Raw genomic sequence first — 25,267 nt, forward strand, 5'->3', positions numbered from 1 at the left:
AGGATGAATTAAACTTTTAATTTTTTAAAATAAATTAAAATTTTTAAATATTCATATTGTCAATCAAGAAGAGAGTTAAATAATAAAAAAACTACTTGGCAATTAAATTAAAAAAAATATAATTTTCTTAATATAATCATCTATAAGATATAAGTCTTATTACTTAGTGCACACACGCACAGAAACAAAGTAGTGGAATTTATTGCATAGCTACATAGCACATGATTATAGCTTATATAGACTATAAGTAGATTTAAATAAAATGAAACTTGATCAAAATGTTACTGGCCATACTAAAAGTAAACATAAAAGCATGGTATTCCATTTTATTAATGGTTATATTCAAACTAAACCATCAATACTCGTGTCAACAATTATTTAATATGGCAAGAATGTACTTATATATTCTATAAACTTTAGAAATAACATTGATCTCTCATTAGATTTATAATGAAAATGAACGATATAACAAATTTAATCTGTATATATAGACTACTTCCTAATGGATTGAAGTTGAGAAGTCTCTCAAAGTACTCTTTTGGAATTCCAGTTATATCACTTGTATAACAAATCGTTCAAAAGAATTGAAGATTACTACTTTCCTGCATCCAAGTCTGAAAAAAGCAAATGCTACCAATCCAAACCTATTATCCAAAGAAACAGATAGTGCAGAATTTTAATTTTTATAGATTGTTATAGACAAAATGTCTCTTAGCAAAATATATCATGATATGTATGGTTCAACTAAACTACTAAAAAAAAGATATTTAAATAGTAAACACACCAACAATAACACGAAGAGAAATTATAAATTCCAAAGCAAACAAAAATCCAAGAGAGAAATAGAAAAAAAAAGGTGGAACTAAGATGATAAATAACATAGATTAATGTGCTAAAGATACATGTGCTAAAGGCATTATCAGTTTAGCAAATCGACAAACACCATATATGCATTCCAACCCCAAAATTTAAGTTTCCTAGCAGCTACAAATATAGTATACACAATAATAATATAAATATACAATCATCATATCACAGGATTATATTAAAATTGATAACCTGTAAAGCAGCCGTTCCAAGTATAGAAGGCTTAAGGGCATTATAGAGACCACCTCAGCTCTTACTTTCAATTATCTGACAAAAAGAAGACAAATTTTATAATCAAATTAAAACATCATTCAAATCAGGATAAAATAAAAGATAACAAAATAAAAATAGGAGAATAAAATTAGAACTCAAAATCTAAAGAAGAATGCCACGAGCAGAAGTAGTGGCTGTATTGAAAGACTTAAGAAGCAAACCCTGTTTGTTCCTATTTACGATATTTGTAAGTAATGAATAATAATTACAAGTAACTTATTTACTTCAACAAATTTTCATTAGCCAAGATCATGTTACATTATTACAACTATAAGCAATTATTATGCTATTGTATAACTTGTTAATATAATAGCACTGATAAAAAGTAGCCACCACACATAAAATACAATGCATATAAGCAAAAAGAAACCGAATAAAGGATAACTATTTACAACTTTCATTTTAATTTGAAGAGTGTCAATTACAAAATCTGTTGCATATTATATATTTCTATGTCAATTAGCATGGCTATGAGAAAAGAGTGCATACAACTATCATAAGTTATTAGAAATTAACAACTATAATTTAAACTGTAAAATAAATCAATAAGTGAGCAAGTGAAAAAAGGATATGGGAGAGATAGCTTAGGCATTTTTTTTAAATCCAAAATCATGAAAGATTATGATGTAAATTTCTTTGTAATAAGCATTGAAATCAATTAAATAATATGATAATCCAAAATCTTTAAAGCCAAAATTATATCCCTCAAATGAAAAAAATTGAAACACAATATATAGACAAAAAAAATTAGCATACAATTCTTTCATAAACAAATAAGAAAGAAAGACAGGTATATAGAATCTTCTTACCCATTTAATTGCTCAAGGACTCTATCATATCAGATGTATCAATCACATAATAAGCAAGTCTTTCAAGAACTTCTTAGTCCTAAATCATTTTAGAAACATAAATGGCTATTTTTTAAAAAAAACTGGATGGACAATGCACAAAGTTGAATAAAGAGGACTAAATCACTAAGGCATCATTTGGTTTCAAAGACACAGACATAGAGACATGGATACACTAGAACATGTCCTGTGTTTGTTTGTTGAGACACAAATCTTTGATGGACACGTTAGTACACAAATATACACAAAATACATGTATTTAGTATACTTCCAAAATATTGAGACACAGAGATACAATCAATTAGACATAATTTTTTACTTTTTTACCCCTTATTAATTTGAAAAATAACATATTTATCCTTAACTCTAATTCATTTTCTCTCCCTCTCCTTTTCTACCCACTGATGATTGACCATTCTCCTTCCTCCCTCCTCCCTCCTTCTGCCGCATCTCGTCGTCCAGATTCGCTGCCAGCTACATCTTCTTGTCCAAATCCGCTGCCGCTGCATTTCCTCCTCGTCCAGATCCGCGCACCGCTGATGTGAGAACTATTGTCGATCTAGAATTTCACAAAATATAGGTTCGTTGCAAGTATAGCCTAGAGCAACAAACAATTCTCAATCAAAGCTTAATTTCAAATTAAAATAACTGAGATCGAGAGTATTTCAACCTCGGGTCGTTCTCCCTAGGATGCAATTGAAGTGTCACACTTTCGGTTGTGGGAAAAAAGGGGTTTTGAAATCAAAGAACGAAAGATTAAAAGAACTTAACAAATGAAAGAACAAAGAAATGATCAAAATTGAGATTAATGCAAGAAAAAAGGGAAACAAGATCAAAACTAGTGAAAATGCTAAGATATGCATAAAAGAGCCTTGACTTGGGAATGAGGATCTAAGGAATCCTATCATCTTTATAACCACAACTATGGCAACTATGATGAGTCAATCTCACTTCGTCAACCCCTAACATCGAGGAGTAAGTCAAGCAAGCATAATTGATCTTAATCCATAAGTCCTAGCTAATTTATCAAACAAGTTGATAAAAAGCTAGCGTTAATGAAAACAAGAGTCAACTAACTACCCAAGAATTACCACTAAATGTCGGACATTATGACTCTAGTATCCTAGGAACTCAAACCCCAAGCCAAGGTGTGAAAAATCTACTCAAAACTCATAATTGGCATTTTCCCAAACACCTTGTGTAAGGTCCCACATTGGTTGGGGAGGAGAACGAAACATGCCTTATAAGGGTGTAGATACCTCTCCCTAGTATGACGCGTTTTGACGAGTGAGTGTGGGGGATTTCGGCTATCATCCCTATCGTCAAAGGCAAAACCGATTGTAAGGTCCCACATCGGTTGGGGAGGGGAACGAAGCATGCCTTATAAGGGTGTGGATACCTCTCCCTAGCTTGACGCATTTTGACAAGTGAGTGTGGGGGGTTTCAGCTATCATCCCTATCGTCAAAGGCAAAACTGTGAGGCCTTGTGTGCCAAAGCGGACAATATCGTACTAGCGGGTGGTCTGGGCTGTTATAAATGGTATCAGAGCTGGAGCCCGGATCGATGTGCTAACGAGGGCGCTGGACTCCCTTAGGGGGGTGGATTGTAAGGTCCCACATCGGTTGGGGAGGGGAACGAAGCATGCCTTATAAGGGTGTGAATACCTCTCCCTTGCATGACGCGTTTTGACGAGTGAGTGTGGGGGCTTCGGCTATCATCCTTATCGTCAAAGGCAAAACCGTGATGCCTTGTATACCAAAGCGGACAATATCGTGCTAGCAGGTGGTCTGAGCTGTTACACCTTATGAGCATAAAAGTAAAACATGAAAAATTGCAAAGACAAATAAAAGCTATAACCAAAATATTCACAAAACCAACTATAAACAAGCAATCAAGCATATATAAAGCATAAAACATGAAATTCATCAATCAAAATTTCAAGAACTCAAAAATGCATATATTAACAAAGTACTTGAACCATAAGAAAATAAAGGCAAAAGTAGTGAAATTAAAGAGGAAATTTAAGAGTACTTACAAATGAGGAGCAAAAATCCAGAATCAAAGCTTGCTATAAAATGCTACAATAAACCCTAATTAAAAACCTAAGAGAGCTCTCCCTAATCTACACTACTCCTACTCCTACTATATGAAAAAATGTAAAAATAAAGTTCTAAGTCCTCATGTCTTCATAAGTGTTGATATCCCCTTCATATAGCACTTCAATTCAGCCTTCAAGCCTTCCGAAATTGGGCCAAAGGCCCCCAAAATCGCGGATCACGTGTTTCATTAATGAAACCATGTGCAGGGTCCTGTGCGTACGCACACTCTGCTGAATTTGGTTCCTGTGCGTAGGCACAGGTAGTTGTGCGCACGCACACGTCAGTGAGTGCTTCTCCTTTGTTTTCTTCAAGTGTTCTCTCTTGTACATGCTTCCTTCCACTTTCCATCAACCCATTCTTGCCTAAAAGACCTGAAATCACTCACAAAACATATCACGGCATCGAATGACATAAAAGTGGAATTAAATCACTAATTTAAGCACAAAATCACATGTTTTCACATTTAAGTCCAAATTAGGGAGAAATCACAAAAGTATGCTATTTTGGTGCTTAAGTGTAGGTTTATGTGATGAAATCCATCCAAATCAAGTCAAAATATCTCAGCAAATATGGACTCATCAATTCCCCCACACTTAAACAATAGCATGTCCTCATGCTAAACTAACAAGGAGAATGATAAAAAGGGGTAATCAACTTATTAAATGCAACTATCTATATGCATGCAAGTATAATATATACTATCTATACTTATCTATACTATAGTTTCCTATGAAATTGGTGAAAACAAACAATTATATTCCCAAGCAAGAGTATAGACCAATAGGGCTAAGCAAAGAAATAATCCAATGCAACCAAAATCTAGAGAATTGATTCAACTCATCAAAATGAAGCAACTTGCAAGAATTCATGACAAAAGAGATGGGAACATAGAGTTGAGTAATTGAACCCTCACTAGGTGTGTATATACTCTAATCACTCGGTGTCTAAGGGTTTAATCACTCAAGTCTCCTCCTAATCATGCTCTTAAGGTTTCGCTCTTCATCTAACAATTAACAAACAAGTAATGCCCGAATGCAATTATCATGAGTTGTAATGAGGTTAGGGCTAAGGTAAGATAGATATGGCTAAGTGGACTAAATTGATTTGAATCCTTGATTAGTTTAAGTATCCAACTCAACCTTTATCAATCCAATAACAAAAATATGCAATCCTAACCTTCCATCATACTTTTCCACAAACACTTATGTATGCTTTTTCATTCACACCACATATGCATTCCTTATTCATTCTCTTTTTTTTTTGGGGCAACTTTTGTCCCCTTTGTTGATGATTTTTTTTTTGAAAGTAAAAGTAAATGCATATGGTTATATAGTTCATACATGAGTGTTCCCATTTTTCAAAATTTTCAAGGAAGCACCCTAATTAAACATTTTCATTCACTACCAATGTTTTCCAAAATTTTTCCACACTTAAATATAACACACTTCTTAACCTAAGCTAATCAAGGATACAAATCAAGGTAAATCATGATTTTCTGCTTAAGGTTGTAATGTGCTAATATCAAGAACAATGGGGTAAATAAAGCTCAAAGGGGTTAACAATGGTAAATGTAAAAGGGTAGGCCATATGGGTAAAGTAAGCTTTTATCAAAGATGGCATCAATCATGCTTAATGCATTTAAAACATCAATTATTGGAAATAAAGAATCAAGCAAAACCAAGATCACAATCATAGAAGAGGTATAACACACAATGAACAAATTTAGTGGTTAAAATGTGTAACCACTCAATATAGCTCAAAGCTCACAAGGTATTTGTTCTTTCCTTTTCTATCTTCCATAAAAAAAATCATTCAAGCAGGTTTAAAAAACAATTTTCCAAATCAATTCAATAGAATGCCCTATAACAAAAGTTCTTGGAAAAATCTTTATTGTTTTTCACCAAAATTATTTCCTATATGTATGCATGTTGTGATGGATGCAAATTTTTTTCAACATTTCCTAGTTCTTCTCCTAATTTTCAACAACAAAAAAATTAACATGAACAATTAGGATCAAAATGAACTAAGCATATGCTATTCACATACATCATCCAATCGCAACCAATATCTATACTATATACCAAACAAAATAGAGTGCAATATCTCTATATATACCAAAATAGAAGTGCAATACTAAAGATAACTAGAAACGACTAATATATATACAAAAAGTACTAAAATGTAGTGCATAAGTCAAAGTACCAGAAATATTCACCAAAAGCATAATAAAATTCAAAATAAACTAAATAACAAGTGTTGAGGAGAGAATATTTACACCCAAAAAATCGTAGATCCTCCCCCACACTTAAATGATGCATGGTCCTCCGTGCCAAAAAATTGGACCGGGGGTGGTTAACTCAGAGAATCTCCACCAGCTGATGGTGGTAGGTGCTGATGACGCTGATAAACAATGATAGCACGGGTCGGCTCTGTGGTGGTCTCAGCTGCCAGCTCCTGAGCGGCATGGTTAGTTGGCTCTGCTGCTACCTCTACTATCGGCTCAACTCCAGCTATCGGCTCCTCAACTCTCTGAATTATTGCCTCCTCAGCCCTATCCTCGGCTCTCTGCTCAGTGGGCTCAACTGCCTGGCCAGCTTCAGCTGCTGGCTCGACTGCCGGCTTCGCAGCTGCAGGCTCAGTCTCAGGCTCGGGCTCTGGTGTATCCGGAGGAGGTAGCCCAGGGTCTCTACCCTCAAACTTTGCCACAATCCACTGAAAGCGGCGAGCGTTGCGGCGCTCGAAGCGGTGGATGGCCTGAAGAATCTCCCGACCCAGCTCATAAGGTGTCTGAAGTAGGGGTGTGGGTTCGGAAGGTGCAGGAGGTGCTGAAGACTCTGCTGATGATGGTGGCTCAGTGGTCTTCCTCTTCTTCTGTGGTGGCGGTCCATCATACTCCCCGTATGGCAGGTATGGCTGGTTGCTCAGGAAGACAGACGTCCGGTCTATCGGGCGTCTCTCCATCCCAGATAAAGTAGCCAATCTGCTGATCATCGAAGGGAAGGGAATGTTATACTTCTGCATCTGGGTCATCTTCCACATCGAATCTCTGATAAGGGGAAGAACAGAAATCCTCTTCCCCTCCAGAATAGCCCAAAGAAGAACGGCCACATGGACGCGAATATGAGTGGCATGCATGCTCGGTAGGATGTAATCGACAATGATCTACTGCCAGATCCTTGCCTCAGGATGTAAGTCAGAGCACGCTATGCTTTGCAGGATTGCGTTCTCTCCTCTGTTGTATTCCCAGCGGGCCTCAGGTAGGCCAATCTTCTTCAGAACCACGTCCAATAAAAGCTTGCCCGATGTCAAGTCCATCACTATTTTAGGGTAAGCATCATTGGCCAAAGAAATATGCAGAATCTGTAAGAGGGCCTCTAAAGCATGATCAGAGGTGTCTAGGGTGACACCTCTCAGAAAAACAGTGGTGGCCTCCCTCTTCAGCAGATTTCCATAGAATTCTTTGACCTGGTGTTCATTAATTTCCACCGGGTCAAATTCTACGAACTTCCACTAGTAGAAATCAAGTCGGTTATGAATGAGTTCCGCATATTTATTCGGTACATTGAGCTTCCTTTCATAGTGGAAGGCTTTCTTTTCTAATTTTCTGTATTGTTCTTGGGCCGTTTCATTGATGAAAGTATCCGGCTGAGTGCTCGGACGTGCAGGGAAAGGAGCCAAGGGGTTGGCTTTCTCCTTACCCTTGCGACGCATCCTGCAAAAGACAAAAACAGAATACAACTTAGGAGAAACATATAAAAATCACAAAACAAAGAGGGTATAATCAAACAATTCAAATTAGAGCCAATAAGATAAGTAGACACTTAATTGAGGAAAACATAATCAGAAATAGTTAAATGCTCAAAAAGAAATGAAGTTTTCCACATCAAGCAACCTAAGTAACATATAAAGGAATAATTGAAAATCAAAGCAAAAACAACTTAGGTATAATCAATGCAAGTGAATTGAATCAAGAGAGATTGATTATTGCCTAATTGTGCATTTACAGTGTAAGATTCAATCAAAATTCAGCACCAAGAGAATAATCAACCTGTCAATGATAAGCTCACTTATTCATGTTAAAAGTGGAAAATAATCAAACACATACAGCACTTGTTCACAAAGCAATAAGTTGAAAAAGTTCAATTTGAATTGCTCAAAAACTCCAAAGGAACAATTGGCTATATATGTGATCATTTATGTTCAAAATCACATGAATAGGATGTTCAGTCAATCCACTAACACAACATGATATGCACTTATAATGCACCAAACAAAATGATCACAGCTGCAATTTCAAGTTCAGTTTGGTGTTCAAGAAAAAATAGCATGAAATGCATAATCAAAATTCATCTTATCCATCATCCAAAATTACCGAAAATTGTACAAGTATGAATTAAAATGCCAAATGTAAACAAAATTCAAAGCCTATGTTGATCAGACAAGGGAATCAAATAAAAAACACTCATTCAGGCAATAAATCATGCAGGTTGTGTGCAGGAATTTCAGGCAGCATTCACAGTTCATTTTCAAGCTTGAAGCAACCCAGAAAAAATTTAAAACAATCAGCCAACAACAATGTTCAATCCAAAACATAGAAATCATCTAACCTAGGGCCTCCTAATCATTAAAACAGAATTTAAAAGCAGTGAAAATAAAGAAAAGAAAGAAGCAGGACATGTAGGGGGGAAGGGAATGGAACCTGCGATGTAGAAGAAGGGAGGAGGAAGGAAGAGGAGCGAGGCGGAGTCGCAGCGACACAGAAATCTGCCGCTGCGGGTGGTTGCTCGCCGGCGCTGAAGAACGCAGATTAGGGCCGGCTGGTGCGGAGACTGGGGTTGCTGTCGCGTACAGAGGGGAAGGAGATGGGAAAATGGAGAAAAAAGAGAAGAAGGGAGATAGAGAGAGGGCGCGACGGTGGTCGCCGGTGGTGGCGTGGCGGTCGGACGCAGGTGGTGGCTGTAGTGGTGGTTTGGGTTGAGTGGTGGTGTTGCTGCAGAGAAGAGGAAGAAGAAAGGGTTTGGAAGAAAGTGAAGCGCGAGAGGGGTCTCTTTTTCGAATTATCATTCAAAAAGTGCCACAAGGCTATGTGCCGACGCACACAAGGGAAAAAGGACGAGGTATGAGCGCGCACAGTCGCGTGCGGGCGCTGCGAACAGAATGAGTAGTAGGACCTGTGCGTGCGCACAGAAAAGTGTGCGTGTGCACAGAAGGGAAAAGAGAGATTGTTCCCACACACAAGTTGTGCGGGCGCCATGAACAGAAGTGTTGCTAAATGAGGTGCGTGCGCACGAGGCTGTACACACGCACAGGGACTTTACTTTTTTTTTTAAAAGAAGAATAGGGTGAAATGTGCGTACGTATGCATGATGTGCGGATGCACAGGGAGAAAAGAGGGTGGTGTACACACGCACAAGCCGTGCGAGTGCTGTGGACATAGTGGATGTTAAGGGGGTGTGCATACGCACAAGGCTCTGCGTACGCATAAGGAACAAAAAATAAGGGGCGTGTGCGCACGCACGATGCTGTGCGTACGCACAGGACTCTGTTCCTGCAACAAAAATTATGCCTCTAAGGCACCAATGATGACATCCAAAACAAGTTTTCAAGTCCCAAAACATTAAAAAACTTCAAAAACATATTATTCCACAAAAATTACCTAACAAACATCAAAATGAAACTAACCAACCAAGCAAAATAACCAATTATTCAATGGATAAAAACTAAAAGAGAGAAAGTTAGAAGGATATTACTGTAAGACCCAAAACTTTTGAAAGATCTTGTTATGAGTCAACTTCAGTTTATTTATTTATTAAAGATTTTAATTTTAGAAATTATTTTATTAAAGCTAACTAAATCAAGTTTTGATAATTAAATTAGAAATTTTATCTAATTTTATAATTATTGGATAATTTCCATATTTAAATTATAAAATTTAGGAATTGTAGAATAATAAGAATTTACATGGTTTGATTTAAATAATTGTGATTTGAAAACTTAATACTTTAATTTTTATGAATAAAGAAAATTAATTATATTATCTCTAATTATCGAATTAGAATATTTATTTGAAAATAATTTGTAAGTTGAAAATTAAATAGTATTTTTTTAATAAATACTAGTGTTGGGTTAAAATAGGTTTTCAATTATTCTATTACTCTTAATTTTATAAAATTGTTATATTACTCATATGAATTTTACCTTAACTCTAAATTTCCAAATAAAACCCTAATTGAAACAATAATCCCTAATTCCTTCTAAGCTAATCCTAGCTGCCCTTGTTTCCCCTTTCTAATAAAACATACGGCAGCAACAATAGAAAGCAAGAAAGAAAAAGAAGAAAGAAAGAAATGGTGAGGCCAGAGAGGAAGAGATCTGGGGGGAGGAGGGACGGGAGACCGGGAAGGAGGGGACTGGGAGCAGTCGTCACTGCCGCGCCGCCGCTCCGTTGCCTTCGCGCCGCACCACCATCGCAGGAGAGAACCGAGGGGAGAGAGAGCGACGCATTTCTAGAGAGGGAGCTACTGCCGTCTGCACCGCCGGACCCTATTCGCGTTGCTGTCGCCGATTGGTGGAAGGGAGGAGCAGAGTGCGCACAGAGGAGGAGAAGTCGTTCACCACTGCCAAACCTCCATCGCAGCAACTCGCTGCCACTAAAGCTCGTCACTGCTGCTGTGCCACCACCGCGGAGAGAGGGAGTGACGCGATTAAAGAGAGGAGGAGGAAGGAGACCCGTGCGCCGTCGGAGCCAGTGTCGCCCAGTCGCCACCGTTCGTGCCTCGCCGTCGCCATTCAAGCCACTGCCGAGTCACCGTCGATGAAGCTTCAGCCGCCGCCATCGATTTTCACTGGGGAACAACCGTCGTGCCTCTGGTTGTCGGAATCACGGACTGGAGAGAAGGGGGCTGCCTCTCCTATTGCTGCTGCTTCGTTCTTTTATCGTAAACGGTCTCTGTTTTCAGTTCTATTGAATTCAATTCTATTTTTGATTTCATTGAGTTTGAATTCTCCATTTTACTGTAACCATGGTCACTGTTGTCGGGATTACTGACGCCGCTCTCGGTACTGATAGGATTAACCACCATAGCTATTCTGAATCACCTTCACTTTCCATCATTTCTGTCAGGTTCCTTCTTGCCGGTAATGGCCGTTGGATTTGCAACAGCTCCAACTTTTGTTTCCCTCTTAATTTGGTGAGTTTTTCTTGTTTCAGAACTCTCGCTGTTAGCGATTTGTTATAATTTATTGAGGATTTTGTGACGTTAATGTTTTAGGGTTGAGTTACTATTGTGTACAGCGCTTCTATGGCTGTCACTGCTACAGAAAATGGTCGGATTCGATGTCGTTGAATTTGGGCCAAGAGAAAAGGATTTTTAGTTGCTTTTGGCTTTGTGGGTTTCGACTAATTGAGGTAGGGTTTTTCTTAAAATCTATTTTATATTACAGAGTTGTTATAAATAGATATTGATGCAAAAAGATATAGTTCTGTGATTATATTTGTCTTATGAATGTGATGGTTTGTTAGACTGAATTATTGGTTGCTTGATTGCGTGAGTGGTGTATGGTTGTTGATAAGAAATCGGTTTGAAATGTTATTTACTTGATTATTATGAAAAGTGAATTTTCTTGGTTTTGGAGTTTATTTGGTAATATAAATGAATCGATTTTGAAAATAATTTGAGATATGAAAATAAATTGATTCTGGAAGCGGTTCGATTTTGAGTTAGTCTGATTTTACAAATGATTTAGTATTTGAGCTGGTTTAATTTTAAAAAGTGTTTAATTATTGGAATTGGTTCGATTTGAAAATAATTTGATATTGGAACTAGTTGAAATTTGGAAATGATTGAGACTTGGAAATGGTTGAGAAGGGTTTGAGAAATGTTTGGATGGGACTCGAAAAGGATGGTAGAGTTCGAGTTTTAGAGGAAATGCTGCCGAAATTTTATAAAAATAGAAGTTTCATTTGAAGTAATTATTTAAAAATATTTGTTTTTAAACATTATATGTTTTAAGATTGATTTATAATGAACGGAATGGAAAGAAGGATAATGAGGTTTTTCTTTGAAATATGGTTTTTGAATGAATTTGGAAATGAGATATGGACTGATGAATAATGATGATGTTGAGAATGTTGAGAATATTGAGATATGGATTGAGAATGTTGAGATATGATCTTTGAATTATCCATGTGGCTTATGAATTTGATTTATCTGAGACACGATTTTCCCGGGGTAGATGCAGTGGCTTGCCACCACTTTCTCCAGGTTGAGATTCGATACTCTGTTGACCCTACGTCGTAAGGGTGACAGGGCATGTATAAATTCCTGGGAATGGTACCCCCATTGAGCAATTGATATTTGAATATGAGGAAAAGCTATGCATAGAATCTTGGCGATGCGCGACGGGGACAGTCTAAGCTTTTCGGACTTGCGGGTTGGCTGGATAACCGACAGATGAGCTCATTAGCCATAGGACAGGCATGCATCATATACATTTGTATGCTTTGCTTGGGTTTGAATTCTGTTTTGGTTTGCCTAATTGTTAAACTATTCTTAACTGCTACCTAAACTATTTGCTGTAACTGCTACCTAAACTTGTGCTTTTCTTGTCTGTCTTGCCTGTGTTTGTTCTGTGTGCTACATTTGAGAATGAACTTTGGTGCTGAATTGATGACTGTGTTAGTTGATCGCGTGGTTGGTTTCTGATTGTGATTTTCTTATAAGAAAAGAAAGGTTTTGGATTTCTGAAAGGTTAAACATTGTTTCATTGAAAATGTTTTGAACGATTAGTTATTAGTTTTTAAAGGGATTCATAAGCCAATGATAATCACTGAGCTTGAAAATAGTTTTCTTATTAAGTATCTTCTTATGAAAATTTTGAATCTCCGTGGTGAGACCGTGTGGTTAGGTTCTCACCCCCTACAGCTTTAGCTTTTCAGGAACTGGATGAAGAAGTATTATGAAGAGTTATATTGCGTTTTGGTTTATATGATATTGTATTAATAAGATAATTTTTCTTCCCTCGTCTTTGTTATTACAATTTTATAAGAGGGATATGAGTTGTATGTTTTATATGTAAATTACATTATAAGCTAATATGTAAGAAGTCTTGTATATAAATCTATGCATGTTTGTTTTTTTTAAGGTAAAATATTTATTTCTGGTTTTCAAAAAATCAGCGATACGGTGCGGGTCATTGGCTCCTATCTTAATATTAAGTGTGTCGTAATACTTCTTGCTATCAGAGTGGCGCAGCTGGAAGCGTGACATTCTGGTAGTGAGGGTGTTACATTATGGTATCAGAGCAGTTCATCCTGATTAGAGCCTTGGGAATGGACTGATTATGCTTCACTGCATTCTCTGAGTATCTGTCATGTTGTAGGTCTTATCCAAGTAACAAGAGTTAGAGCTCTATGCACATAATTGCCTATCAATTAACACTGTTAGCTTACCGTTGCATATCTGTTGATGTTAAGTCTGGCCAACTTAATGTTAATAATTTATGTGAACGGGAAAGTTAATAGGTAATTATAGGCGAATTGGAATTGATAAGTAATAGGTAATACGAGTCACGTGGTTCGGGGTTACTAGAATTCACTTTTCGTGCTTGGTTTCAACTTATGATTCTTGTTCATGTTGCTTAGGTTGGCATATTGTTTCTTCTTTACTATTCTCATGGAAGTTCCTTGACTCGGGTTTCTTCTTTGAACCATGATTTGACCATTCTCTAACCATATTTTATTATTCGTCCATAACCTTGTTTAGTTGTATTCTTGAGGATCTACCTGAGACTTTTAAAACATATCTATCTTTATTATTGACTATGTTCTTCTTCATGAAATCTTGTTCTCATTAATTTGATCTTAAACCTGTTTTGGTGTGATGTATGATTCTTAAGTCTTGAGCGATTTGAACCTTGAAAGTTATGGTTCGAACTAAGCTAATTATGTAACTTGATTCTTTTGCATTATACTTATTAATGTATACTTTGATTTGATCATATTCTTGATTATCTCTTAAATTTTCAACATCATAGTTTCTAACCTTGACTTCTTTGTGATCTGTGTATCTCCTTGACGTAAACTGAGCTTTTGTTGGTGAGATGCATCATCTCTTACAGACTATTTCTAGGGTTTTTATTTTAAATTGAAAAAGTTTTGAATTGACTCTTGAACTCTCAGATGAATTGTGTGATAAAGTACAGTTGGGAGTCGCGATGGTGACCTATGTTAAGCCCTTAATGTTGTTACCATGTAACCTCCTTGTTTTGAGCCTATCTTGTAATTTTTGCTTTACACCACACTCTTTTCTTATATATAAGTCTTATGGCTTAACCGGTATTTGAAAATTTATATATATATCAAGACTTTTTGCTTTTCTAAAATATTCAAAAGCAAACCATTAAAAATATGTAGTATCTTGTATATTACTTTAATTTTTGAGGACGAAAATTTTTATAAGGTGGGTCGTAGGATGTAAGCCCAAAATTTTTGAAAGATCTTGTTATGAGTCAATTTCAGTTTATTTATTTATTAAAGATTTTAATTTTAGAAATTATTTTATTAAAGCTAACTAAATCAAGTTTTGATAATTAAATTAGAAAATTTATCTAATTTTATAATTATTGGATAATTTCCATATTTAAATTATAAAATTTAGGAATTGTAGAATAATAAGAATTTACATGGTTTGATTTAAATAATTGTGATTTGAAACCTTAATACTTTAATTTTAATGAATAAAGGAAATTAATTATATTATCTCTAATTATCAAATTAGAATATTTATTTGAAAATAATTTGTGAGTTGAAAATTAAATAGTATTTTTTTAATAAATACTAGTGTTAGGATAAAACAGGTTTTCAATTATCCTATTACTCTTAATTTTATAAAATTGTTATATTACTCATATGAATTTTATCCTAACTCTAAATTTCCAAATAAAACACTAATTGAAATAATAATCCCTAATTCCTTCTAAGCTAATCCTAGCCACCCTTGTTTCCCCTTTCTAATAAAACACACGGCAGCAACAGTAGAAAGCAAGAAAAAAAAAGAAGAAAGAAAGAAATGGTGAGGGCAGAGAGAAAGAGATCTGGGAGTAAAAGGGAGACCGAGAAGGAGGGGACCGCGTGCAGTCATCACTGCTGCACCGCCGCTCTGTTGCCATCGCGCCGCACCACCATCGCAGGAGAGAACCAAGGGGAGAGAGAGCGACGCATTTGAGAGAGAGAGAGAGAGAGAGCCATCTGCATCGCCGCACCCTATCCGCGTTGCCGTCGCTGATTGGTGGAAGGGAGGAGCAGAGCACGCACAGAGGAGGAGAAGTCGTTCACCATTGCCAAACCTCCGTCGCCAGTGATTCGCCGCCGCTGAAGCTCGTCACTACTGCTGTGCCACTGCCGTGGAAAGAGGGAGTGACGCGATTAAAGAGAGGAGTAGGAAGGAGACCCGTGCGCCGTCAGAGCCAGTGTTGCCCAGTCGCTGCCATTCGTGCCTCGCCGTCGCCGTTCAAGCCACTGCCAAGTCACCGTCGATGAAGCTTCAGCCGCCGCCATCGATTGTCACTGGGGAACAACCGTCGTGCCTCTGGTCGCTGGAATCACGGACTGGAGAGAAGGGGGCAGCCTCTCCTATTGCTGTTGCTTCGTTCTTTTATCGTAAGCGGTCTCTGTTTTTAGTTCCATTGAATTCAATTATGTTTTCAATTCCATTGGGTTTGAATTCTCCATTTTACTGTAACCATGGTCAGTGTTGTCGGGATTACTGACGCCGCTCTCGGTGCTAATCGGATCAACCATCATAGCTATTCTGCATCACCTTCACTTTCCATTATTTTTGTCAGGTTCCTTCTTGCCGGTAATGGCCGTTGGATTTGCAACAGCTCCAACCTTTGTTTCCTTCTTAATTCGGTGAGTTTTTCTTGTTTCAGAACTCTCGCTGTTAGTGATTTGTTATAATTTATTGAGGATTTTGCGACGTTAATGTTTTAGGGTTGACTATTGTGTACGGTGCTTCTATGGCTGTCACTGCTACGGAAAATGGTTGGATTCGATGTCATTGAATTTGGGCCAAGAGAAAAGGATTTTTAGTCGCTTTTGGCTTTGTGGGTTTCGACTAATTGAGGTAGGGTTTTTCTTAAAATCTATTTTATATTACAGAGTTGTTATAAATAGATATTAATGCAAAAAGATATACTTCTGTGATTATATTTGTCTTGTGGATGTGATTGTTTGTTAGACTGAATTATTGGTTGCTTGATTGCGTGAGTGGTGTATGGTTGTTGATAAGAAATCGGTTTGAAATATTATTTACTTGATTATTATGAAAAGTGAATTTTCTTGGTTTTGGAGTTTATTTGGTAATGTAAATGAATCGATTTTGAAAATAATTTGAGATATGAAAATAAATTAATTCTGGAAGCGGTTTGATTTTGAGTTAGTATGATTTTACAAATGATTTAGTATTTGAGCTGGTTTAATTTTAAAAAGAGTTTTATTATTGGAATTGGTTCAATTTGAAAATAATTTGATATTGGAACTAATTGAAATTTAGAAAATGATTGAGACTTGAAAATGGTTGAGAAGGGTTTGAGAAATGTTTGGAAGGGACCCGAAAAGGGTGGCAGAGTTCGAGTTTTAGAGGAAATACTGCTGAAATTTTATAAAAATAGAAGTTTCATTCGAAGTAATTATTTAAAAAGATTTGTTTTTAAACATTATATGTTTTGAGATTGATTTATAATGAACGGAATGGAAAGAAAGATAATGAGGTTTTCTTTGAAGTATGGTTTTTGAATGAATTTGGAAACGAGATATGGATTGATGAATGATGATGATGTTGAGAATATTGAGATATAGATTGAGAATGTTGAGATATGATCTTTGAATTATTCATGTGGCTTATGAATTTGATTTATCTGAGACACGAGTTTCCCTGGGTAGATGCAGTGGCTTGCCACCACTTGCTCCAGGTTGAGATTCGATACTTTGTTGACCCTATGCCGTGAGGATGACCGGGCACGTATAAATTCCCAGGAATGGTACCCCCATTGAGCAATTGATATTTGAATATGAGAAAAAGCTATGCATAGACTCATGGGGATGCGCGATGGGGGACAGTCTAAGGTTTTCGGACTTGTCGGGTTGGCTGGGTAACCGATAGATGAGCTCATTAGCCATAGGACAGGCATGCATCATATACATTTGTATGCTTTGCTTGGGTTTGAATTCTGTTTTGGTTTGACTAATTGTTAAACTTTTCTTAACTGCTACCGGAACTATTTGCTGTAACTGCTACCTAAACTTGTGCTTTCCTTATCTGTCTTGCCTGTGTTTGTCCTGGTGTGCTACATTTGATAATGAACTTTGGTGCTGAATTGATGATTGTGTTGATTGATCGCGTGGTTGGTTTCTGATTGAGATTTTCTTATAAGAAAAGAAAGGTTTTGGATTTCTGAAAGGTTAAACATTGTTTCATTGAAAAGGTTTTGAACGATTAGTTATTGGTTTTTTAAGGGATTCATAAGGCAATGATAATCACTGAGCTTGAAAATAGTTTTCTTATTAAGTATCTTCTTATGACAATTCTGAAACTCCGTGGTGAGACCGTGTGGTTAGGTTCTCACCCCCCTACAGCTTTACCTTTTCAGGAACCGGATGAAGAAGTATTATGAAGAGTTATATTGCGTTTTGGTTTATATGATATTGTATTAATTAGATAATTTTTCTTCCCTCGTCTTTGTTATTACAATTTTATAAGAGGGATAGGAGTTGTATGTTTTATATGTAAATTACATTATAAGCTAATATGTAAGAAGTATTGTATATGAATCTATGCCTGTTTATTTTTTTAAGGTAAAATATTTATTTCCGGTTTTCAAAAAATCAGCGATACGGTGTCGGGTCATAGGCTCCTATTTTAATATTAAGTATATAAAGTAGTCGTAATACTTCTTGCTATCAGAGTGGCGCAGCCGGAAGCGTGACATTCTGGTAGTGAGGGTGTTACAATTACCATGGTGGGGTGTCTCCCACCTAGCACTTTGGTTTAAAATCCTCAAGTTGGACATTTAGTTGGAGCTCACATCAAGGAGCCTTGTGCTTCCATCCATCCTTGAGTTGCTAACCATGCTTGCTCTCCCAAAATCCTCCGGGATCCTAAACGAAGTACATTAAGCTCTCAAACATCCTTAAGCAAGCAATTGGGAGCCAAAATTGTTGGTTGTAGACATGTATGCCCGGATCCCACACTTTGGTTTCCTTATCATCCTCTTGTTGATTTTCACTTGTGTCCTTGGCTAAACAACCTCTTGAATCACCTTTGAAGTACCCAAATAAACCTTGGAATCCTCCTACTTGAGCCTTGCACGATTTATACCTTGAATCTATTTGGCAACCAACATCCAGTCCTTGGCCATCCCACACTTCAAGAAGCACCCTAAGTTGATAATCCGTTTCCAAGAGATCAAATTGGTATGGGCCTATGAAGCTCATTGAAGATATTGCTACCTACTCAATTTGTCCTTGGGGTGGAGTTATCCTATTAAGCTCTTGCACAATTGCTTTCTCTTCTTGGGGGTCTACCTCTTCCTCACCACTCTTTTCTAGCTCTTTCCCATCTTTCTCAAACTCAAAGGGGGAAAGCTTCATCAAGATTATTGAGGGGGTTGACCAAGGTGGACAAAAAATCATTGATGATGGAATCCACTTCTTGATCAAACTCCCTCAATTCTCCATTCACCTCTTGAGGTTCACTAACTTTACCTTCCTCATCTTTTTGCAATTCTTGTCCTAGTTCTTCTTCTTTCCTTTGAGGCTCCATGTTCTCCTCCTTACTACACTCCTTCGTTGCTCCTCCACGTTCCTCAAAGAGAATGTCTTGATTGCTTGAGCGTAGTGAGGCTAAGCGGTTCACCGCTTCGGCTATGGTAGCCATGAACTCCCCTTGATTCCTTCGGAATCCTTCTTGCTCTTGGAAGAATACTTGAAGGTCTTATTGTTCTTGGGGCAAGGGTTGGAAAAGTTCACATTTAGGTGAAAGAGAAGGTTCAAAGGTTGGGAGAAAGGTTGTGTAGTTAGAAGGTGTGTCATGTGGGCGGGGATATTAAGGTGGTGTATAAAGGGGTGATGGTTCATATGGTTGGTAACAAGGTGTATAGACATTTTGATTCCATGGAGGTGTATGGTGTGGTGCTTGAAGGTTTGGTGGTTGAGGGTTGTGTATGAGGTATCTTTCATATCCTTGGGGTTGATATTCACATAGGGGAGAGTTTGGGGGAGGGTTTGGCTCGTTGTAGTATGGGGAAGATTGCTCCTCCCTCCATCGATTCTCCTGCTCCTTGATACAATCCCAACTTGAATTCATCATACCCTACAAAATACTCACAACGAAGCTCCAAGCAACAAGGGTGATATCTCACAGAGAAAAGCAGAAGACATAAATAAACAAGAAAAGCAAACACCTAAATATTAACAAAATCAACCAAATAACCAAAAAGTAAGCTATTTACACTATCAACATATTTACAACAACCTAAGATATAACACCAATTGCGTCCCCGGCAACGGCGCCATAAACTTGATGTGAGAACTATTGTCGATCTAGAATTTCACAAAATATAGGTTCGTTGCAAGTATAGCCTAGACCAACAAATAATTCTGAATCAAAGCTTAATTTCAAATTAAAATAACCGAGATCGAGAGTAGTTCAACCTCACGTCGTTCTCCCTAGGATGCAATTGAAGTGTCACACTTTCGGTTGTGGGGAGAAAAAGGTTTTGAAATCAAAGAACGAAAGATTAAAAGAACTTAACAAATGAAAGAACAAAGAAATGATCAAAATTGAGATTAATGCAAAAAAAGGAAAACAAGATCAAAACTAGTGAAAATGCTAAGATATGCATAAAAGAGCCTTGACTTGGGAATGAGGATCCAAGGAATCCTATCATCGTCATAACCACAACTATGGCAACTATGATGAGTCAATCTCTCTTCGTCAACCCTTAACATCGAGGAGTAAGTCAAGCAAGCATAATTGACCTTAATCCATAAGTCCTAGCTAACTTATCAAACAAGTTGATAAAAAGCTAGCGTCAATGGAAACAAGAGTCAACTAACTACCCAAAAATTACCACTAAATATCGGACATTATGACTTTAGTATCCTAGGAACTCAAACCCCAAGTCAAGGTGTGAAAATCTACTCAAAGCTCATAATTGGCATTTTTCCAAATACCTTGTGGGCATAAAAGTAAAACATGGAAAACTGCAAAGACAAATAAAAGCTATAACCAAAATATTCACAAAACCAACTATAAATAAGCAATCAAGCATATATAAAGCATAAAACATAAAATTCATCAATCAAAACTTCAAGAACTCAAAATTGCATATATTAACAAAGTACTTGAACCATAAGAAAATAAAGGCAAAAGTAGTGAAATTAAAGAGGAAATTTAAGAGTACTTACAAATGAGGAGCGAAAATCCAAAATCAAAGCTTGCTATAAAATGCTACAATGAACCCTAATTAAAACCCTAAGAGATCTCTCCCTAATCTACACTACTCCTACTCCTACTATATGAAAAAATGTAAAAATAAAGTTCTAAGTCATCATGCCTTCATAAGTGTTGATATCCCCTTCATATAGCACTTCAATTCAGCCTTCAAGCCTTCCGAAATTGGGCCAAAGACCCCCAAAATCACGGATCACGTGTTTCTTTAATGAAACCATGTGCAGGGTCCTGTGTGTACACACAGATGTGTGCGTACGCACACTTTGCTGAACTTGGTTCCTGTGCATAGGCACAGGTAGTTGTGCGCACGCACACGTCAGTGAGTGCTTCTCCTTTGTTTTCTTCAAGTGTTCTCCCTTGTACATGCTTCCTTCCAATTTCCGTCAACCCATTCTTGCCTAAAAGACCTGAAATCACTCACAAAACATATCACAGCATCGAATGGCATAAAAGTGGAATTAAATCACTAAATTAAGCACAAAATCACATGTTTTCACATTTAAGTCCAAATTAGGGAGAAATCACAAAAGTATGCTATTTTGGTGCTTAAGTAGGTTTATGTGATGAAATCCATCCAAATCAAGTCAAAATATCTTAGCAAATATGGACTCATCAGCCGCCACCGTTGCATTTCCCCTTTTGTCCAGATTCGAGCGCCGTCGCTGCGTCTCCTCCTTTGTATAGATCCACCGCCACCGCTACGTGATACACTACTATTTTATGATATATTTTGGACTGAATTGAGTGAGTTTTGTCAAATATTCTCACACGTATTCATGTAAATTGCATGTTTTTAAGTTTCCTTCCTAATTTTGTACTATAATTGAAAACATGCTTCCTTGGCCTTAAAATTGCAAAGTGTAATCCTCTCTTATTACCATTCGATGCCGTGATATGTGTGTTAAGTGTTTTCAGGTTTTATAGGGCAGGAATGGCTTAGAGGATGGAAAAGAAGCATGAAAAAGTGGAAGGAACACAAGGAATTAAGGATTTCAGAATCTAGTAGGGACGCACACGCATGAATGACGCGTACGCGTGGCCAGGTGCAAGGTTTAGCGACGCGTACGCGTGGCTGACGCGTACGCGTGACGAGCGTCACGTTATTCACTTAACAGAACTCGCTGGGGGTAATTTTTGGGCTGATTTGGACCCAGTTTCTAGCCCGAAAATGCAGACTAGAGGCTGGGATGGAGCTAAAACTGAAGACACTCCACTTTTCACTTTAGTTTGTGATTAGTTTTAAATTCTAGTGAGAGAAACTACTACTTCTCTCTAGGATTTTGGCATTCTTATTTTGATTTTCAAATTGGATCTTGATAGAGCTGCTACTACCTTCATTCCTCATCATTTTATTTTTAGTTTCTTCTTTAATTCCCTTAATACTCTTTTCCATTTGGTTATTGAATTCATGTCTGGATCTTGTTACTCTTGAATTTTATTAATGCATTAAATTATTTTTATGTTTATTTTATTGCTTGTTTGATCATTGTTAATTATTGTTAGTGCTAATTTTGATTTAATTAATTTCTCATAATTATCATGTCTTTTATTTACACCTACCATGTGTTTGTGAAAATGGCATTCATGTTAATGGAGTAAATTTCCCAACTTGGGTGGGGCTTGAGTAATTGGAACCCCTTGAGTTGTTATACCCATGTATTAATCTGTAATTAGAAATTGATGGCTAGCTCGAATCTCACCAACTCTAGTCCTTCCCCATGAAGTGACTAGGACTTGTGAGCTAGAGTTAGTAACGCCCACTTGACTTTCCTTCAATTCCTAGAGGATAACTAAGTGGGAGCAATGAACCTTTATCATTACACTTGAAAAAGACAACAAGGATACAAATTCCAATTCTCTCCCCTAACTAAGGCCTTTTATTATGATTAATTATCAACTCTTGCTAGTTATCCATTGTTTTAATTTCTAACTATTTATTTTTCCGTTCTCAATTTAAAAAAAAATATTCAGGAAAATCTTAACCAATAATTTGCATCTTGTGTCAACTCTTAGGGAAACGACCGGGATTATACTCCCGGTTATTTATTATTAATTGTGACACATTTGAAATTGATAGTGGAAATTTCATCGGTTAAGGCTGTACTTGCAATGCTGTTTAGAAAATACTTTTCAGAAATTCTTAATCGGCATTTATCCGACCATCAATTTTTGGCGCCGTTGCGGAAAAGTTGCATATGTGTGCTAAGTTATTGCGGAAAAGTTGTAAATATATTTATATTTACATAATTGCATTTTTTTATATGTGTGCTTTTTGTTTATTAGTAGTATTTATTATTTATTTTTCTTGGTATATTTTGTTGCCTTAAGCTCTATGTTTCTTTTATTGAATGACGCGTTCATTATCGGATCCGAGCCTAGCCGCATTTGATCCTGAAATTGAAAGAACCGTTTCACTTATTAGGCAAACTTGGCGTCGGTTAGCCTCCGAGGGTGGTGGAGGGGTTTTGCCCAATTCACCAATCTTACCCAAGGTTGATTCTGAAATGTCATTTGAGAAAGAAACTAACTCCTCCATTGACATCTCTTCTATTGATTTAGGTGCAGATACTATGGCCGCTTCTAGAAGGATCACTCTCAAGGAAGCGGGAGCTCCGAATTTTACTCTTCAACCATTTCAAGCACGTCATCCGAATTTGACTGCCGATTTTGAACTGAAGACCGTATTGATCAATCTACTTCCTAAATTCCATGGTTTACCCGCTTAAGAGCCCATCAAGCACCTTAGAGACTTTCAAATAGCTTGTTCAACTACTAGGTAGCATGGTGCGGATAAGGTTGCCGTTTGGTTATATGCCTTCCCATTTTCTCTTGAGGAAAAGGCAAAGGAGTGGTTCTACACTCAACCCGAAGCTGTTGTTACTAGTTGAGATTTGCTTAGAAGGGAATTCTTGGACAAGTTCTTTCCACCGGAGGTCACAGATAGATGGAGGAAGGAAATTTCTTGTGTCATTCAAGGTGAATCAGAGACTCTCTATGAGTATTGTGAATGCTTTAGGAATCTCCTTGATTCGTGCCCCCATCACATGATTGACTAGTTGGTGTTAATTAGTTACTTCTGCCAAGGCATGAAACCTCAAGATAAAACCCTCTTAGATGCTGTGAGTAATGGCTCTTTGACAAAGTACAAGACGGTGACGGAAGCGTGGCAACTTATCACCGATTTAGCCGAGTCTACCCAACATGCAAGGCAAAGGAATAATCATCCCAATGCTATTGCGGAAGTTTCTTCTAGTAACTAGACCGTCACTCTCACCAAGACTTTGGGAGAGATGACCAATATACTCAAGCAACTCCAACTCAATCAACAATAATCTCCACCCCCTCCACAACAACAATGTCAATAGTTAGTCCCTCAGAGAGTATGTGGAATTCACGCTTGCTATTCTCACTATACTGATGAATGTCCACAACTCCAAGAGGACAACACCTTGGCGACTACCAATGCTTATTACAACCGTCCGAATCAAGGGTACTATCAACAAGGCGGTAACTATAATCAAGGTGGTAACTATAATCAATGTTGGCAAGACAATCCCAACCAAGGATGGAGAGACAACTACAACCAAGGAGGCAGAGACAATGGTGGAAATCAAAGGTGGAATAATAACTACCAACAAAACCCTCCGTACCAACAACAAAACCAAGGCCAAAGATACCAACCACCTCACCAAAGGCAAGCTCAAACACCTCAACTTAAGCAACCACAAGTCCCCAAATTACCTACCATCCTTTTTCCTCCAACCAAGATGAAACACTCCGTTCTATTCTTCAAAGACAAAAAGATCTTCAAACTTCACTTACCTCTAGCCTCACCAGTCTTACCTCCACTCTCCAAGCTCTTATATCCCTTATGGAACCACCCTCTACCTCCAATACTCAACCTTCAAGCTCTAGTGCACTTTCCTCTCAACCTTTACCCAATCCCAAGGGTGGAATAAATGCCATCACTTTGAGGTCCGGCACTACATTACAAGAGAGGAGTCCCGAGGAGCCAAGCTCAAGACAAGCCACTCAGGATGAAGATGTTGTTGAGGTAGAAGATGTGGCAGACGAGGATAAGGTACAAGAGGCGGTTGAAGAAGAAGTTGCCCAACCGAAGGATGGAGTATCTAAGGAAGACAATGTTTTGAAAGAGGCCATTCCCATTCCTTTTCCACACCTAGCTAGGAGTACTAAAAAGCAATTAGAGCTAGATCCCAAGATGGTGGATATATTCAAAAAGGTTGAGGTAACTATTCCCCTTTTTGATGCTATTCGCCAAGTTCCTAAGTATGCTAAGTTTCTAAAGGATTTGTGCATGAATAAGGAAAAGATCCATGATTTAGAAACTATTCCTTTGGGTAGCTCGATTTCTGCTCTGATGGGTGCTATACCGGAGAAATGTGGTGATCCCAGTCCTTGTATAGTTACTTGCACTATAGGTGGTGTACAGTTTGTTGATTGCATGTGTGACTTAGGTGCCTGTGTTAGCATTATGCCATTATCTGTTTATGATACTTTGAAGCTTCCACCATTGAGAAGGTCGGCAGCCCGTTTTGTGTTGGTAGATAAAAGCATAATCTCAGTGGTTGGCATAGCGGAAGACATCTTAGTGAACATTAAGGGGTTGATTTTTCCTATTGATTTTTACATTCTTGAGATGTC

The 25,267-nt window shown here is 37.5% G+C and overlaps 2 protein-coding genes across 2 annotated transcripts; one reads left to right on the top strand and one right to left on the bottom strand.

Moving 5' to 3' along the window:
* LOC107637973 (guanine nucleotide-binding protein G(s) subunit alpha isoforms XLas-like) lies at positions 4,868-9,190 on the bottom strand. Its single transcript, XM_016341187.2, has 2 exons — positions 8,788-9,190; positions 4,868-7,800 (listed from the first exon to the last, which is right to left on the bottom strand). The coding sequence occupies exon 2, from the start codon at positions 7,221-7,223 to the stop codon at positions 6,441-6,443; it is 783 nt and encodes a 260-aa protein (XP_016196673.1). The 5' UTR covers positions 7,224-7,800; positions 8,788-9,190; the 3' UTR covers positions 4,868-6,440.
* Positions 9,173-17,941, top strand: LOC107636884. The gene is made up of 5 exons (XM_021122535.1): positions 9,173-9,205; positions 10,405-11,026; positions 15,894-15,999; positions 16,081-16,213; positions 17,739-17,941. The coding sequence occupies exons 1-5, from the start codon at positions 9,173-9,175 to the stop codon at positions 17,760-17,762; spliced, it is 918 nt and encodes a 305-aa protein (XP_020978194.1). The 3' UTR covers positions 17,763-17,941.

Source organism: Arachis ipaensis, chromosome B04 (genome assembly GCF_000816755.2).
Source record: "Arachis ipaensis cultivar K30076 chromosome B04, Araip1.1, whole genome shotgun sequence".
In the NCBI taxonomy this organism is placed as follows: Eukaryota; Viridiplantae; Streptophyta; class Magnoliopsida; order Fabales; family Fabaceae; genus Arachis; species Arachis ipaensis.

Excerpts from the sequence above, each read along its gene's own strand:
- LOC107637973 (XM_016341187.2), bottom strand. The coding sequence starts at position 7,223 with ATGCATGCCACTCATATTCGCGTCCATGTGGCCGTTCTTCTTTGGGCT.
- LOC107636884 (XM_021122535.1), top strand. The coding sequence starts at position 9,173 with ATGTGCCGACGCACACAAGGGAAAAAGGACGAG. Across the intron at positions 16,000-16,080 it reads TTTGTTTCCTTCTTAATTCG|GGTTGACTATTGTGTACGGT; the intron begins GTGAGTTTTTCT and ends TTAATGTTTTAG. Across the intron at positions 16,214-17,738 it reads GTGGGTTTCGACTAATTGAG|GAACCGGATGAAGAAGTATT; the intron begins GTAGGGTTTTTC and ends TTACCTTTTCAG.